Genomic DNA, 15,867 nt, shown 5'->3' with positions numbered 1-15,867 from the left:
ATTTACGGGCAAGACTTTTTAATGTTTTTAATGGTTTAAAATGATTTATTCCGAAGTGACGATTAATATCGACCGCAAAAGTAGGGCTGTTTGGTAATGTCTGATTTTTTTTTATCGTGACGACAACGTTACTGTTTACTAGTCCCGTTTAAGAGACCACGGCGATGACGTTCAATGAACTATTCATAAGAGAGAGTACATTTGGCGGCCATGTGTAAAATGCATGCGCTGTCTGAGAGCCGGCTATCATGTCGAGGGCCGTACTGAAGCAAGTCTGAATCTGGCGCGGTTTAGAAAACACGATTGCTCTTAAGTGAAATGCGCCTGATTGACAACAGTGATTATAAACGTAGCTGTGCCTGCTGATTAAAAGTTTGGTTATCGTTGGCACAACTATGCACATATTTGCTTTTGCTGGTCAATGTTGTAATACAACACGCTAATGTTTTTTGTTCAGCGGAGCAACATCTTTTGGGAACTTCGGGTACATCACAATAAAATCCTCTTTATCATTGTAATGCTGCATACTGTACACCCATTTTAGGCAGCACGGCTAGTGTTTTTAAGCTTTTGATTTTATATCATGTAGGATTAGTAACAGCTATTATTGTTAAGACAGACAGTAATACAACATTCCGACCGTCGTACAGAAGCAGTCTTGGTTTATGTGACACAACCACATTCGACGTAGTAGGAATTTAATATTACGTTAATTCCGAAAAAGGACCCGAATCATCTCGTCTCACCTTGTGCCTAAATTGACATATTCAATATATCACATTCGACTTAAATGTTTAATTATTCTGGAGTTAGCTCTTATGATGTTGAATAAGATTATATGGTTAAACAAAAATGAGCGATAACTCTCTCAAGTGAAGTGTGACACAATCATTACAAATTTTCAGGCTTTTTCCTAGCCAGCCTACCCGGTATCACTGGGTCCCTAAGCAGAGGAAGAGAGAAAAAAAAGGGATAGCAGTGACCATGCCGACTGTCAGCGTTAAAAGAGATCTTCTTTTTGAGGCTTTGGGGAGAGATTACAGTGAGTATTTTTTAGATTAAATAGTGTACTGGATGTAATTTTAAAAAATTACGATATTTTGCAGTTCAACAGTAGTCCGAAAAACCGTCAGATCTTAAATAGCTCTATCCTGCACCCAGCTGACAGACCTCGGGGGGCTGGATGAATGAGAATGACATTTCGATCTGCTTCTCTGCCTTTTTTTTAATCGATCGCTTTATCGTCGTGTCGCGTCCCTCTTTATTATTCACCAGAACCTTATTTATTGTAGTTGTCCACAGACAAGGGATTTAAGAGTTGAACTACTCTCCTGCCGCTGGGTGGAGTACAGCATCTGATGGTTTCATTGTGATTGCATCAGCTGTGCTGCTTATGTGTCTTCTATCATGATAAATAAAAATAATATAATTGCTTTTCTAGTGCGACTTAATACACACCTACACATCAAATTTACGTGTTCCTGTACGATATTGCATTTTCAGCGGTATACCTAAAATTCAAAATAAGACCGTCGCACATTTTATTGCTGTGCTCTTTAATTTCATTGCGGTAAATGCAATTATTGAGCCATTATTGTTTAATGAGTTCATTATTAGTAAAACTGATCATTTGACATGATTTGACAGCAGTATCGCCACCTTCTAGCCTGCGCTCATGAGATCCCAAAAGCTAAGCAAAGGGGGTTCTGATCAGTGCTGGGATGGAAGGTGTCTAAAGAAAGCTTGGTTGCTTCTGTAAGTGGTGTTGGTGGACCAGTAGGTGTCAGTCTTCTCTCTGGACCAGAAGGTCCAAACACTGTGTTGTCCTTCAGGGGGAAGTAGATCCCTTCCTATACATAAAGATCTTTGGAATGAAAGTGCAAGTGAATGCAATGAATTATTGTTATTACAGTTACTATTTCAATTAATTTTATTTGTTTCCAGTATAAATATATACGTGTGTGTGTGTTTTTGTGCATTCCTCATAAGTAGGTCTTATTTTTAAGCAGTAATTGAGAAGTATTTAAAAAATAAGTATAGTCTTACATTCGAGATACACAAGGTGCAATTTGATATGTAACTTTCTGTTTCTTGAAGCCTTTTTTTCTTGTATTATAAGTTCGTTGAACAGCATTTTTACCCTCATATTTAATTACATTAAGATTTGAGTGTTCTTTTTTTCACGATTTTTTTAAAGTTATAAATTATTATTTTTTTTAAGTTTAGTACATTGCACTGGTTGTTCCTTCATGGTGTGTAATCTGTTTCGTTTGCTTTTAGCCGATGAAGAATTTGATGAGCTCTGCTTTGAGTTTGGACTGGAACTTGATGAAATTGTAAGTGGTCTTTTACCATATTCCGCTTAGACTGCTTTTGTGGTCCACTGCCATCGTGGTTCGCTCGTTTGTTTTGTAATTCTTTTCTCACAACGTGTTCACCCTGTAGAGTTAGTGTTTTGGGGGGAAAGACTTCAAACACTAGCTCTGGCCAATAACATTTCTGGGAAATGCATAACCCTGTCTTCCAGACTTCGGAGAAGGATATCATCAGCAAAGAGCAGGGAAATGTGAAAGCAGAGGGAGCCTCCGATGTCATTCTCTACAAAATCGATGTGCCCGCCAACCGTTACGACCTGCTGTGTTTGGAGGGGCTGGTCTGTGGGCTCCAGGTTTTTAAGGAAAGGTAACTCCACACACTCCACTGTGCTTCTCAGAAACCTCTCGCGGGATTCCCACTTAGTTTGTTTCTTGGGACGGCAACAACTGTGGCCGAGGTTTAAAATATAACAAAAGTGTGAAGCTCTGAATTGAGCTGAATGTATTGCTTAATCTAAAGCGCTCTTCCCATTTCCCCTTCAGGACAGAAGCTCCCAGGTACAAGCGAGTCAGCCCTTCTGGGGAGCCCCAGAGGCTGCTAATCACAGAGGAGGTAAGCTGTGGACAGAGCCCGAGGAATGTTACTCTTTACAGCAGGTTCTCGGAATTTCCCCCCAAATTCCCAGCTCTCTTAAAAAGTTAGAATCGTCCTCTATCTCGACTCCCGATTCGTTGGCAAAACATCTTCTTTTAAGACAAACGGCTGACAGATCAGTCCGCAAGGCTGACCAGTAGTTTGAAGCTCAGGAGATTGTCTGCCCTCTGCTTTTCTTCAGCGTCTGGCAGTAAAGTTTTAAAGACGAGGTTTTGAGCTCAATGCGCTGATCACATCCACCCCTGTCTACAGTTCCACATGTACAGAGAAATAATATGGGATGAGAGCAGGCCAACATCAAGGGGATGAGTAGAAAGTCTCAGTGGTAATTCATGTGTCTAAGCACAAAGAAATATCCGATGATCATTTCTCAAGGGAATGAAAGTGCCGGAGGTGGGGAAGTGGCTCCGTATTTCAGGTGATTCGGTTTGCATGTGGTAAGTTTGACGGACTGCCCACCGATCGGTTCTGTGACAGCAAGCTCGGCGAGAGAGAAGGGGCCGGGTTCACGTGTACTGCTCCCTTTCAGACGGCTCAGGTGCGCCCCCATGCTGTGGCGGCCATTCTGCGCAACATCACCTTCACCCAGGAGCGTTACGAGAGCTTCATCGAGCTGCAGGAGAAGCTGCACCAGAACGTGTGCAGGTGAGCGGAACCCGGGCTTTTCTTCTCGCAGATAAGCGTGGATCAACGAGGAAGCTTTCTGAAGCTCGCCTGCAAAACAAATGTGCCTTAAAAATGGTGAAAGCATGAAATAAGACGTTAAAGCGCTGAACGAAATGTCAGCACTTCCAGTAAAGTAGAAGGGCTTCTGTTAAAGTGGTACTTTGCATTCTGATGAGCACAAGCGTGTATCATTTCAGTGACACTTTTTAGAGTTTTTTGCGACACACACCCCTATGTTGGCTTCTGAGAAAAAAAAAGATTCTTAATTTTTGTTGCTTAATATCATTCTTTTTATCTCTTCAAGTATTTTTATATTAGGCTCAGGAGTGAAGGAGCTTCCTCATATCAGACACTCTGAGCTATGGTGCACATGTGATGTTCTGGCACTTGTTGAAGTGCTTTTTTTTCTGTCTTGAGGTGAGTTCTTTGCAAGAATAACCAAGTGTCTCATGCATGTGTGTGCATAACTAGGAAGAGAACCTTGGTGGCAATAGGCACTCATGACCTGGACACCATAACCGGGCCCTTTACATACACAGCCAAGCCTCCAGGAGAGATCAAGTTCAAGCCCTTGAACCAGACCAGAGAGTACAGCGCTCCAGAGCTCATGAGCCTTTATAAGGTAAGACCTGAAGATATGAGAGAGCTATAACCACATTTAGCAGGGTATTCAAACATCTGAGCTACATTTGACAAAAACTGTAAATTTACAATAACTGTAAACGTAAATTGTTCTCCTGACAAATATTTTAAAACTGTTTTTTTTTTGGTCTGTTGAAGGTGAATTGTTTATTTAAAAAAATACAAGATAAAGTGAGCTTAATATTAATTAAGGACTTCTGTATTTGTAGGAGAGCCTTTTTTGTAAGCAGCATAGTACAGCTAAAATGCTAAATTTGACTGAACTGAAATATTTTGGGTGTTTTGTTTCCAACTGAGCAAAGTTCTGACCAGAATGTGGAAATGAAGCTAAACAGAAAACCGCTGTTTGGATAGCTTGTTATTCTCTTTGAGCTAAAGCCAAACCAAACCGCTATTTCAGGACCATCCTGTACAACAATGTGCTGTTGAACATGGATATGAGGCAGAGTCTTTTAAATGTAATACTAACATTTTTAATTGTTTTAGACTGATGGCCATCTGCGGCACTACCTTCACATAATTGAAGACAAGCCAGTCTACCCCATTATTTATGACAGTAATGGTATAGTCCTGTCTATGCCCCCTATCATTAATGGTAAGTGTGCACATGCTAATAGACTGAAAATGGAAAGAATATGAAAAATGCATTGTCATATTAAAGCATTTTGAAAGGTTCTATTTTTTCCTTTTCATTGTTGTTAAAGGTGCAATAATACTTTTGTTGATATTAAAATGACAGCTTGTAATTTTCCTTCTTGATTACAGGAGACCATTCAAAAATCTCTGTCAACACCAAAAATGTTTTTATTGAGTGCACTGCTACAGATCTTACCAAGGCAAGTGTATCTGAGTCTGAATGATCCCAATGCTCATTTCATTTGTTTTTGTTACAAATCTGGTAGTAAGGTTTTTGTCTCTCTGCAGGCAAAAATTGTTCTGGACATGCTGGTTACCATGTTTAGTGAATATTGTGAGCAGCCTTTTACGTGAGTACATATTAATGACCTGATATCAATATTTCTGAAATCAAACTTAAAGCTTGTGTTTTAATGCCTATCTGCTAATTCCTGCTTTATTTGCAGTGTTGAGGCTGCAGAGGTTGTCTATCCTGATGGGAATACCTGTATTTATCCAGTAAGTAAATGGACTCTTTCTGCCTATGTAGCTTGCTTTTCTGTGCAGTGGTGTAGTATTTTGCATAAATGTTCTGAAGGAAAGCTTACCCACTTAATACAATCCAAACCCAAGAAAAAACATTTTCAGATTGATGTTATGTTTCTTTAAAAAATGTTGGATTTTGCATCATCATAAATTCCTCTTTGGTACTGACGTGGAGTGAAAACTGCTTAATAAAAAGAACTTTTGTGCTTGTGTTCCAAGGAGCTGGCATACAGGAAGGAGACTCTGACTGCAGATTATATCAATAATAAAGTTGGCATCAAGTAAGTTGTGGAATTCTGGCGTCGGATTGCTCTGATTTTCGACAGCCATCTCTTGATTTAATGAAAAATAATCTGAAAAGTGATTCATCTCCTGGAATGAAAACGCTTGTACTTTGTCTCCAATGGCAAAGAGCATGATATAAATTGCAGAGACCAGAACAAACGTATTTTCTGCTTAGGTATAGCACACGCAAGTTACTTTACTTTAAAATGTATGTATTATCTTGCTCTGCTGAACTGTCCTCCATTCCAAACTTGTTACGTCAGTGAGACCCCAGAGAACATTGCCAAGCTGTTGACCCGGATGTACTTGAAGTCAGAGGTTGTAGGGGAAGGAGGCGAGATAGAGGTGGAAGTCCCGCCCACCAGATCTGACATCATCCATGCGTGCGACATTGTGGAGGATGCAGCTATTGCTTACGGCTACAACAACATCAACCGGACCACACCTCGGACCTACACAGTGGCCAACCAGGTAAGGAAAGAAAGGACAGACGGAGGTGGAACTGCGGAAATGAGCGCTGGTTTGAAGCTCGTGTTCTGACTGAATCCTCCTCCTGTCTGCAGCTCCCGCTGAACAAGCTAACAGAGCTGCTCAGGCAGGATTTGGCTGCTGCTGGATTCACAGAAGCCCTCACCTTTGCCTTGGTAAGTGTCAAGCAGCTCTCTGGGTCAATTTCTGTTCAACAACTCTGTGTGTCACCTGGTGGAGCCCATGAACAAAGCCTGGATTCCAAATGGAGCTGGAGTGATTTTCTGTTTTTTCTTTCTGTCTGTTCCAAATTAAAGGATAAAGATTATTGCTCTTTTTAAATGAGGTAGAAGACACTGTTTAAATTAAGTGTTCTGCTAGTATAGAGGTCCATTGAAAACATTGTTTCTTCTTCTTCCTAGTGCTCGAAGGAAGACATAGCTGACAAGCTGGGCAAAGATATTTCTGTCACAAAAGCAGTGCACATTGCAAACCCTAAAACAGCTGAATTTCAGGTGAGAAATCATTTGGATATTATGATAATTGTATTCAACTTTATTTACTTATAAAAATAATTTATTTTGGTATATAAAGCATAATGCCAAAATTTAAGTCCCCAAACACAAACAATATGATTTGACAGTGCTCAGTTGATCTGCCTACAAAAGGTATATTACCTGTCAAGAATGTCAAAAACCGATTTAAATGAAATTGCACTCAGCGACAATAACTTTTTCCTTCCACCAGGTGGCGCGCACCACCCTTCTCTCTGGGCTTCTGAAGACCGTTGCAGCCAATAGGAAAATGCCTCTTCCCCTGAAGCTCTTCGAAATCTCTGATGTGGTGCTGAAGGATGACACACGAGGTCCGTGTCTAATTATAGTCATACAAGCAAACCACAACCTGTTGAGGAAAAAATAGTTTTTTTTAACGTTATGACTCATTTTTAAGATTTATTTTTTGCTGTTGCTTCTTATTCAGAGCTTTTGTTATAGTTCATATTGTTAATTTTGACGTTCAGCTCAGTTAAAACTCCAATAGCCTCTTCACAACAGCCTATACAATTCCCGATCTGGGACACTCCATCAGTTTAATAAAAGACACCACCCCCGACAATTTAAACCCCATTTGCTGGTACTGAAAACATGACTGGATCACGTAGCACAATGAGTGGCTTAAGGAACGAAAGGTGAGGGAGCTGCTTGCTTTACCTTATTTTTCATTTTTCACCTCCCCTTGTTCTGCCACAGATGTGGGTGCAAGGAACAACCGACGCCTGTGTGCCGTGTTCTACAACAAGAGTCCTGGGTTCGAGGTCATCCACGGGCTGCTGGACAGGATCATGCAGCTGCTGGAGGTGAAACCAGGGAGAGAGGAAGGGTACTACATCCAGGCTGCAGAGGGTAGGTGCCCTGTTTCAATACCCTGAAACTGTGACTGTTCCAGTAGCCCATCACGCACTGCATCAAGCACATGGTGATATGCCATCGCAGTCCGCTAATACACAATGTTTAAGGGATCTTTGCATATTTCTCTTCTGCATTTAAAAATACACAGATATGCATAAAGTGCATGAAACATTCAGTTCATTAGCTGTTACTGCTTTTTGAGATGGCAAAACTGAAATTGATCTCTTCTTAGCAAATGCATGTTAGATTACGTACTTGCTGTCATCGTTGAGGTACTTTGTGATAGAGGATACATCTCTTTGCAACTTCATTTGGATTTTCCTTTTTAGTTATTCGGCATTGACTCTTGGGTACTTGCAGGGCAGAAAGGAGATCCTCTTGCGCTTCTGCACTTGTGCAGTAAAGATTCATCTTTCCAAGGTCGTGGACATTGACAGGCCACTGGCTTTCTGAATGCGTTACTTGGAGGAGTCCATTAATACAATCGATAGTGCCGCTTCGCACTTAGGTGGAATTTCCTGCAGTCTTGATCTGGATGTGGTCCCAGTTAGTGCACCAGTTGCAGCGGCTGAGGCTGCCTTCAGGGCTCAATGTGTCTTTACTTCATCTCTTTTGACATCTGACAGTTTTCACTGTCTCACAGGCGGGATGGTATGAATTATCTGTTCAACGTTTTTTGCCAAACAAAAAGAGAGAAAAACAAACCCCTTTCCATCTGCAATCAAAGGTTTAGGGCTTATACCTGAATACCAGTTCTGCACAAAGTTCTTTGTGTGATCTCTGGCAATGATTCTTGCCTAATGCAGATGTCTCATGTGAAATGAATGGACCTGGCAAAGTGTTAATGTTCATTAGGGGCATTAGAACTTGTGATCCGAAAAATATTCATTGGTCAGGGACGCACTTTCAAAGTTGTTTTTTTTTTAAATTCTAATCAACTCATTGCTGTAGTTATTTTGTGTTGACACTACCTTGGCCTTGGTTATTTTATCTCAGTAGCATTTATTGAAAATATGTATTTGTTTTGCTATGACTAATAATAGTCCATCGTGTTCACTGAATTTTGCTTCTAAGCGACATGCATTTCTGTTCTATTTTTATATACAGTATACAGTATGTGACCGTTTTATAGGGGGACTGTTCTCACGCCCACATTTACAGACCAGAATCATGGGAGATGAAAAAGCTTTTGTCTTTTTAATCTTCTCTCACCAAGTGCGACCCTTCTGTCGAAGTTTACTTTGAGTAGTTGCAGGTCTTAAATGTGTGAATATCGTACTGTAGGCTCGCTATGACAAATTACAGCCAAGAGGACGAACTGATGAAGACAAGGTCAGTCATTCAGAGGAACGTGAACGTTTCAGAGGTAGACTAGAAATACAAAAATTAAGGAGGGTATTGGTATTTTAGGGGAAAGGCTTGTGAATAGCGTGTCTGTAGTTGAGGTTTGAAAACTGAAGCAGCTAACTGAACAGTAACTGGCAAAGTTTCAGGGTCCTCTCCGGCTCGGGCAAGGTTTGGAATATTGTATATTTAAAACCTTAACTACACGATCAACAGATGTTAGCAAAGCTACTGCAGAGGATAAAAGACACCCTTTCCTTGGCCCAGCGCAATGTTGTAATGCATTAAAGAAGGAGCATATCGACCAATAATTGATTTTCCAGCCAGTGCCATTAAAAATGGAGAATTCAGGCAAATGCAGAGTAATTATACAAGACTTCAGTGCAGGGTACATGATGACAGATTTCTGCTTTTGCTGTCGGGTATTCCGTAATGGGTCGGACCGTGATGCTGCATTTTGAGTTGTTGGCAAATTAAGGAACTCCAATTCCAGGAACATCCAAAGTGGGAATCCTCTTCAGTCCTGCAAAACAGGGAGTGCTGCATCCCAGCTTGACAGTCAAAGGGAAGAGCAGAGGAGCTCATCCAGGCGTGCTGACAAACTGTTGTAGAGACTGCTTTGTTCTGTGCTCTCCAGGATGTTGCTGTGTTTTCAATCAAGAACACATTGGATCCTGATTCTGACATCCACTCGTTTTTCCTCATGACTGGTGTTGTCGTGTTTAGAAAACGTGAAGAGGCATGTTGTTGGGCATCTAAAGTCATCCGTGTCATATAGTGTAAAGAGTTCCACTCGACGCGTTCGTTTTGCCAGTTAAACCTTTCTCCCTCTACCCTCGGCACCGCATTCCAACAGGACCTATAATCTGTGCCCCCCCCACTATCCACAGCCACGTCGCCTCTGATCTGAAAGTATCGCTGTTCGAGCGGCATCTGGTTTCATACTCTGCATCATGTTTTGATTTCGTGTTGACTTGTTTGTGTTTATTAAAAGGAGAGTGGAAATTCCTTGAGGTGACTAGTTTGCCTCTAATGAAATTACCCCTTTGACTGCTGTAGTCCTGAGTCTGTCTGTGGATTCTAGGAGTCTTCATTTGGCCCTACACTCCTAGTCCCGAGGCTAGTGATGGAAAAGGCTTGAGCCAGTGACTATTCGAGCCAGTGGCAAAACAACACAAAGGCACCTTTGTGGCAGAGTTCAGCTCTAGCCCTACAGTTCACAGCTAAAGCATTTTTATTGATTTTTACATTTTAACATTATGGATTTCAAGTTGTTGGGTTTTTTTTGTGAAATGGAGTTTTAATTGCATGAAGATGCATGGGAGCACATTTCGGGACTGAAATAACAGCACTGAAGTTACTCATGTGTGTCCCCAGTTTTGGCAGTCGGCTGTGTCGAGTGTAACATGTTTCAGTTGTTTCCTAAGATGCAGTATGTTAAAATAAATATGGCCCGCTGCACGTGCTATGTTTGAATTGGTGAACCCAAAAGGACAGTAATGTATTCTTGTTTGTCTGCCAGTGTAGCTTATGGGTAAAGAGCACAAAAGATGATTCTGCAGTGATGTGGTTGCATTTTATTTTATCCCCCATGTGGATTGATTTATCTGGTCTTTGAAAAATGGCTTTGTCATTTCTCGATGAAACAAACATGAGACGCCCCCTGTTTTGGCTTAAAGTATATAATTAGCCTTTACAAAGGCTGCAGTCGAAAGGAATTTAAAAACCTATTAGTCTTGCTCATTGCTCGAGACAGTGTCCAGTTATCTGCTTGTGTCCATTTAACTCTGGTCCATATGTTCTCAGGGCCCCTAATGTTACCTTTAAACACATTTGGCCAGTCAGTCCAGTCCAAGGTCCTAACCTCCAAGGCTCATAATGTCATAATGAGACACCTGTGGGAAGCTGCAGATGCTGGAACATACGGGTGAAATTGTCATGTTCCCTAGAGCCCTTACAGTTGTGTTTAGTGTAAACTGACCTGAGCTTTGTCTCGTCAAGCCTTAAAAAAAAAAAGAGGAGGAGCAAATGGACAACGTTGGTGGGCATCTGGAAGGAAGTGTGCAGTGGGAATTCTGTTGAAAGTGCAATATCTGAAAGTGAAGAGATCCTAACAGGCGTGACAGGCAAGATGCTATCTAGTGGTCTGTAATATCCCTTAGGATCTACCGACTGCGGCGTTGGTATCCATGTCAAATGTGGTAATTAAGGATGAGTGCCGTTTTGTCTTGTGTACATAATAAAGGGGGAAGGATATGAAGAGTCTTATAATTATGGAAGTACTATACCTTGGTTGTCATTTACATTCTGGTTTTGAACCAGGTATGTGTGTATTAGAATATTTTCCAATTTAAAGCAATAATCAGATTTTAAAAAAATGACCTTGTTAGCTTTATCAAATTAGACATGTTTAACAATTGTCAGTGGCATACTGTTAGTCTGGTTTTGCAATGCTACTAGTCAATTAGCAGCAAAAACATATTATGGCATTGCGGTAATTGATTAGTAAAGCATTGGAATAATTGCATACCTGATTATCCCATTCAGTACTTGATTTAAGTGATTTCGGTGTTATAATTTAGAGAACAGTTTGCTACACTGCTTACATTTTAGATTCTTTTTACAAATCATTAAAATGTAAAGCCTGCAATTTTGCATTTCAGGCAATGTTACATTACATATACGACACCAGTATGAGTCAGGTGGGACTATTTGTCAGAAGATCTCTGCTGCACCACTTCAGTACAAATACAAAGAAAACACTGGAGGCTAAATGAGGTTATCGGTAGAATGAAAGGGAAGAAGAAGGTCAGGAAGAAGCGATCAACATTACTTGTCAGCTGTGTTCCAGTTGTAAATAAAGGAGAAACGCTGAATAGTTCAATTAAGTTGAGCTTAAAAGGAAACAGTCACAGTGCAGTTTTTGTGTTTCTGACTATTAAACCAAATCATCTAACACTAAGTTTAAAGGGAGCATCCCATGATCAGATTGAATTCTAAAACCGTTGAGCCCAAAGGGTATGCAAGCAGATTTGGCTACATTTAATAGGCTACTGTAACAGTGCTATCTTTCGCATCAACTCGGGAGACAAAGGCAGAATATTTTTCAGCTCCGGAGGGAATGAATTGCTAACAGGCAAACGGATTTATAGAATTTTTCTTTACACGATAGGCGAGTGATTAGAAACTAAGCAGTGCAGTCACTCACATTTAACTTTTGTATATACGTTCTTCAACTTGTAAAAGCATTGTTTTATTTTTATTTATAAGATCTATTTGGCTTGCAGCTCTTCTGTTGATGAAAGAACAGGAAACAGAAGATGTAATGCTTGATTTGCTGTGGAGCTCTATGAAGAGCATCATTTGCTTAATCAGTTTTCTAACCAACATTAAGGAAACTTCCAAAAGCCTTATAAAATCTATTTCCCTGTCCTGTAATTTCTGGCTGTTGTATCCCAAGAGCAGTACATTTACCGTGGGATTCATCTGGATGTACTAGCTGCTATTTTACAGTGCTGTGCTTCAAATCTGGAATTGCGTTATAAAAGGTACCTATGTTTCAGTTCAGTTCAGTTTATTGTCATATGCACAAGTGCAATGAAATGCTTATTTGCATGTTTGCTCCGTTACAAGGAGATTAAGGAAACACCATAAACATTAACGCAGAACAGCAGCAGCAACAACAAGTTAAATAACATACAACTTAAAAAAAAACATCAGTGTGAGCCAGTGGTAGGGGTAGAGCTCAGTAATCTGACAGCTTGTGGGAAGAAACTGTCTCTGAGTCTGAATCTGGAGGTTCGTGTCTTTATGCTCCTATAACGCTTACCAGAAGGAAGCGGGGAGAAAAATGAGAAACCGGGCTGACTGGTATTCTTAATGATACTAATGATAAGGTTTTGCCAGCTAGAGGAGCCTTTTGGGGTTTTCAGGAACCAATGGAGCCATTTCTTGGAAGAAACCTTAGCTTGGCCTTGGACAGTATGACTAGGTGGTCTGCTCTGGTGCTCCAGACTCCCACAACCCTTTGTGTCAAGAAGCACTTCCTTTTCAAAGGTGATTCCAAGGGGCTGTGTTTCACCATTTTAACAGTAGCAACTCACTGGTATGCCAGCAGCTATACCACTCTGGCAGCCCACTGAAGCTTAGGCAGGTGTGAGCCTGGCCAGTACCTGGATGGGAGACCTCCTGGGAAAAACTAAGGCTGCTGCTGGAAGAGGTGTTAGTGGGGCCAGTAGGGGGCGCTCACACTGGGCTCTGTGTGGATTCCAATGCCCCAGTTATAGTGACGGGGACACTGTAGTGTAAAAAGGCGCCTTCCTTTCGGATGAAACGTAAAACTGAGATCCTAACTTTCTGTGGTCATTTAAAATCCCAGGGCGTTTCTTGAAAAGAGTAGGATTGTTACCCTGGTGTCCTGATCGAGTTTCCCCTCGCCTTAACCAATCACGGCTTCCTAATAATCCCCATCTATGAATTGACTTCATCACTTTGTTCTCCTCCTCACTGTTAGTTGGTATGTGGTGAGCGTACTGTTCTTTTGGGTTCTTTTGGACCACTTTGGCTGCCATTGCATCATCCAGATGAGGGCTACACATTGGTGCTGGTGGAGGGGAGTGTCCAGAAAAGTGCTCTGTAAGTGTAAGGATTATTATAATGGTAGAACAAAAAAAATAATGCAAGTCAGGGAGAATGCAGAACGTGCTCTGATGTATTTTAAAAATTAACAAGTGCTCACAGTGCTATTTTATGAGCCTTCCAGTTGAGTGACAACCTTAGTCATTAGAATATTCTAGTTTCTATCAAGTCAATAGGATTAAAAGTAATCCTGCATGGAGACATAAAAATCAAAAAACACTTGATCATTTATAAACATATCACTGAGCTGCATTATTCTGTCTTGCCAGATGCATAGTGGGCACATAACTGCTGAAGTGAATTTTATATCTGACAGTTTAATGGTTATTTTAATCTCTTATCCTAATATAAGAGAAAACATGCCATTAAACACTTTTTAAATTTAGAAAAACTTGCATTGATGGGAGATCTATATTGATTATATACTGGTTCTTGGTTTTTGTGTATTGAGGTAGTGTCTAAGTGCACATATGTCAATGGGTCTGTCAGTCGTTTTCATGCCATAACTTCTATCTCGCCTGCTTGCTTGGAATTGTGTCAGAAGGATGTGGAAGGAAGAGATTTCAAATAATAAAGAAAGTGATTATTGAGTACCCCCAACACATCAAGTCTTTGACGTTTAATTAGGCTGAAAACGTGCTAAACAGAGCCCAGTGAAGTGGATTACTGAACAAAGGGTTCCTTCATTGTCATCAAAGAGAGACTCTGGGTTCATCACGGAGACTATTTCAGGTTTTGGGAGGGCACTTTCAAAGGTATTATTTAACTTGTTCAAGCCCTGGAGTCTCATAGAAATTAAAAGTCTGACCCAGACAGTCTATTGCCTGTGTAGTTTGCCTGGAGTCTTTGTTTTTTATCAGTCTGGCATTATTTATTACCAGATAACCTAGTGAGCATCCGTTCACATCCATAGGTGTTGCCCTCCCACATCCCAGAAGGCAAATCACACAAGTCTTTTTGTTTTTCCTTTGGAAAAAAAGCTATGAAACGTCCCTCTTCATTACGTTTGTTTTGTGTTTGCAATGTTTGTTTTTTTTTAAAGAAAGCAGAACTTCACCACGGTCTTGAGCGCATCTTTTCAGTTAAACCAGACTCGGGCAGCTGTAGGATCTCTCGGGCTGCTTTTTTATAGTTGGCCTGAGGAATTCCAGACCTTTGCAGAGCTGGGATGATTTGACTTTGCGAACGTTCTCCTTTCCGGTGATGGATAACCGGAAGATGTGCTTTGTTTTGGGATCAGATTCCACCTTTTTCCCCGGTCGCTGTGCGGAGGTCTTCGCCCGAGGCCGGAGCGTTGGAAGACTGGGTGTCCTGCACCCGGACATCATCACCAGGTTTGAGCTGACGATGCCTTGCTCGGCTCTGGACCTCGACATCGAGCCCTTCCTGTGAGGCAGCAACCCCTCTGCCTCCCTCATCTCGGCACCAGGATCATCAGCTGACAGCGCCTTGGTCTCTTCTTATAAATATTTCACAGGCCTGGAGGAGTACTGTGTCTAGTGCAGCAATTACAGCCGCTCTGCCTTCCTAACCCAGCCACTTTCTGAAACCCAATAGGTTATTGCGCAGTGCAAAGCAGCAGCCAGTTGAGTGCTGCAGGATGAAAATGTCTCATCTAAACATATCCCAGGGCTGGAAATATCACTTCAGTGACGATGTTTCTTTCCCCTTGGAATGTTGCTAGCCCTTATCGTATGAAACCACGTGGCTCAAATATAAATTGAATAAAGTATTCTAGCCTTCGCATATCTCGGTCGGCATCTGTTTTGTCAAATTGACAGTTGCACACATATCACAGTCATCTTTATTAATGGGTAAGTTGCTGCACCTGTTTCTAGTTTGTGCTGTAAAACTAGGCTTGTATTAGGAGCAGTGTTGGAGAATATCACACATGTTTTGAGCCATTCACATGGACCTGTGGAAATGGAATAAAAGGAATTCCCCATGTAACGCAGACTTGGAGAATTAATGCATAATGACTATATTTGCATAATGTCAGCAGAATTATACCAACAACCTTTCGCTAATGATGGTTAAAATACATAAAAAGCTATGGGATTGGACTGTCTTTTGCAACAGATGAACTTATGTGGATTTATGTAGTTTTGTTTCTTAACTGATTGTTAAAAGTGTGGTGTAAAAATCTGGCCATGCGTAGAGTTGGAGAGCCCTCTCATTTGCTGAAAGCCAGCAAAATGGCTCCTCAGCTTCTTAAGCCTGAAAGAATAAGGGGAGAAGACGGTGTCACACTAACTAGCTGAAATACCTTGAACCCACTGTGACT

General features: G+C 41.1%; 1 protein-coding gene across 1 annotated transcript; it reads left to right on the top strand.

Moving 5' to 3' along the window:
* The first annotated feature begins 907 nt into the window (after positions 1-907).
* Positions 908-15,533, top strand: farsb (phenylalanyl-tRNA synthetase subunit beta). The gene is made up of 17 exons (XM_088912753.1): positions 908-1,042; positions 2,281-2,336; positions 2,528-2,682; positions 2,859-2,928; positions 3,500-3,615; positions 4,108-4,258; positions 4,765-4,873; positions 5,044-5,114; positions 5,203-5,264; positions 5,361-5,412; positions 5,659-5,720; positions 5,988-6,195; positions 6,288-6,368; positions 6,615-6,707; positions 6,940-7,057; positions 7,443-7,595; positions 14,824-15,533. Exons 1-17 carry the CDS (start codon positions 985-987, stop codon positions 14,973-14,975), a joined length of 1,767 nt encoding a protein of 588 aa, XP_088768879.1. The 5' UTR covers positions 908-984; the 3' UTR covers positions 14,976-15,533.
* The last annotated feature ends 334 nt before the right edge of the window (positions 15,534-15,867 follow it).

The sequence above is a fragment of the Atractosteus spatula genome, chromosome 4 (assembly GCF_055471065.1).
Source record: "Atractosteus spatula isolate fAtrSpa1 chromosome 4, fAtrSpa1.hap1, whole genome shotgun sequence".
NCBI classification, from domain to species: Eukaryota; Metazoa; Chordata; class Actinopteri; order Semionotiformes; family Lepisosteidae; genus Atractosteus; species Atractosteus spatula.
This window is presented reverse-complemented; position numbering and strand designations above follow the sequence as displayed.

Coding starts and splice junctions, on each gene's coding strand:
- farsb (XM_088912753.1), top strand. CDS start 985: ATGCCGACTGTCAGCGTTAAAAGAGATCTTCTTTTTGAGGCTTTGGGG. Junction 2,683..2,858: donor CTCCAGGTTTTTAAGGAAAG/GTAACTCCACAC, acceptor TTTCCCCTTCAG/GACAGAAGCTCCCAGGTACA. Junction 6,369..6,614: donor AAGCCCTCACCTTTGCCTTG/GTAAGTGTCAAG, acceptor TCTTCTTCCTAG/TGCTCGAAGGAAGACATAGC.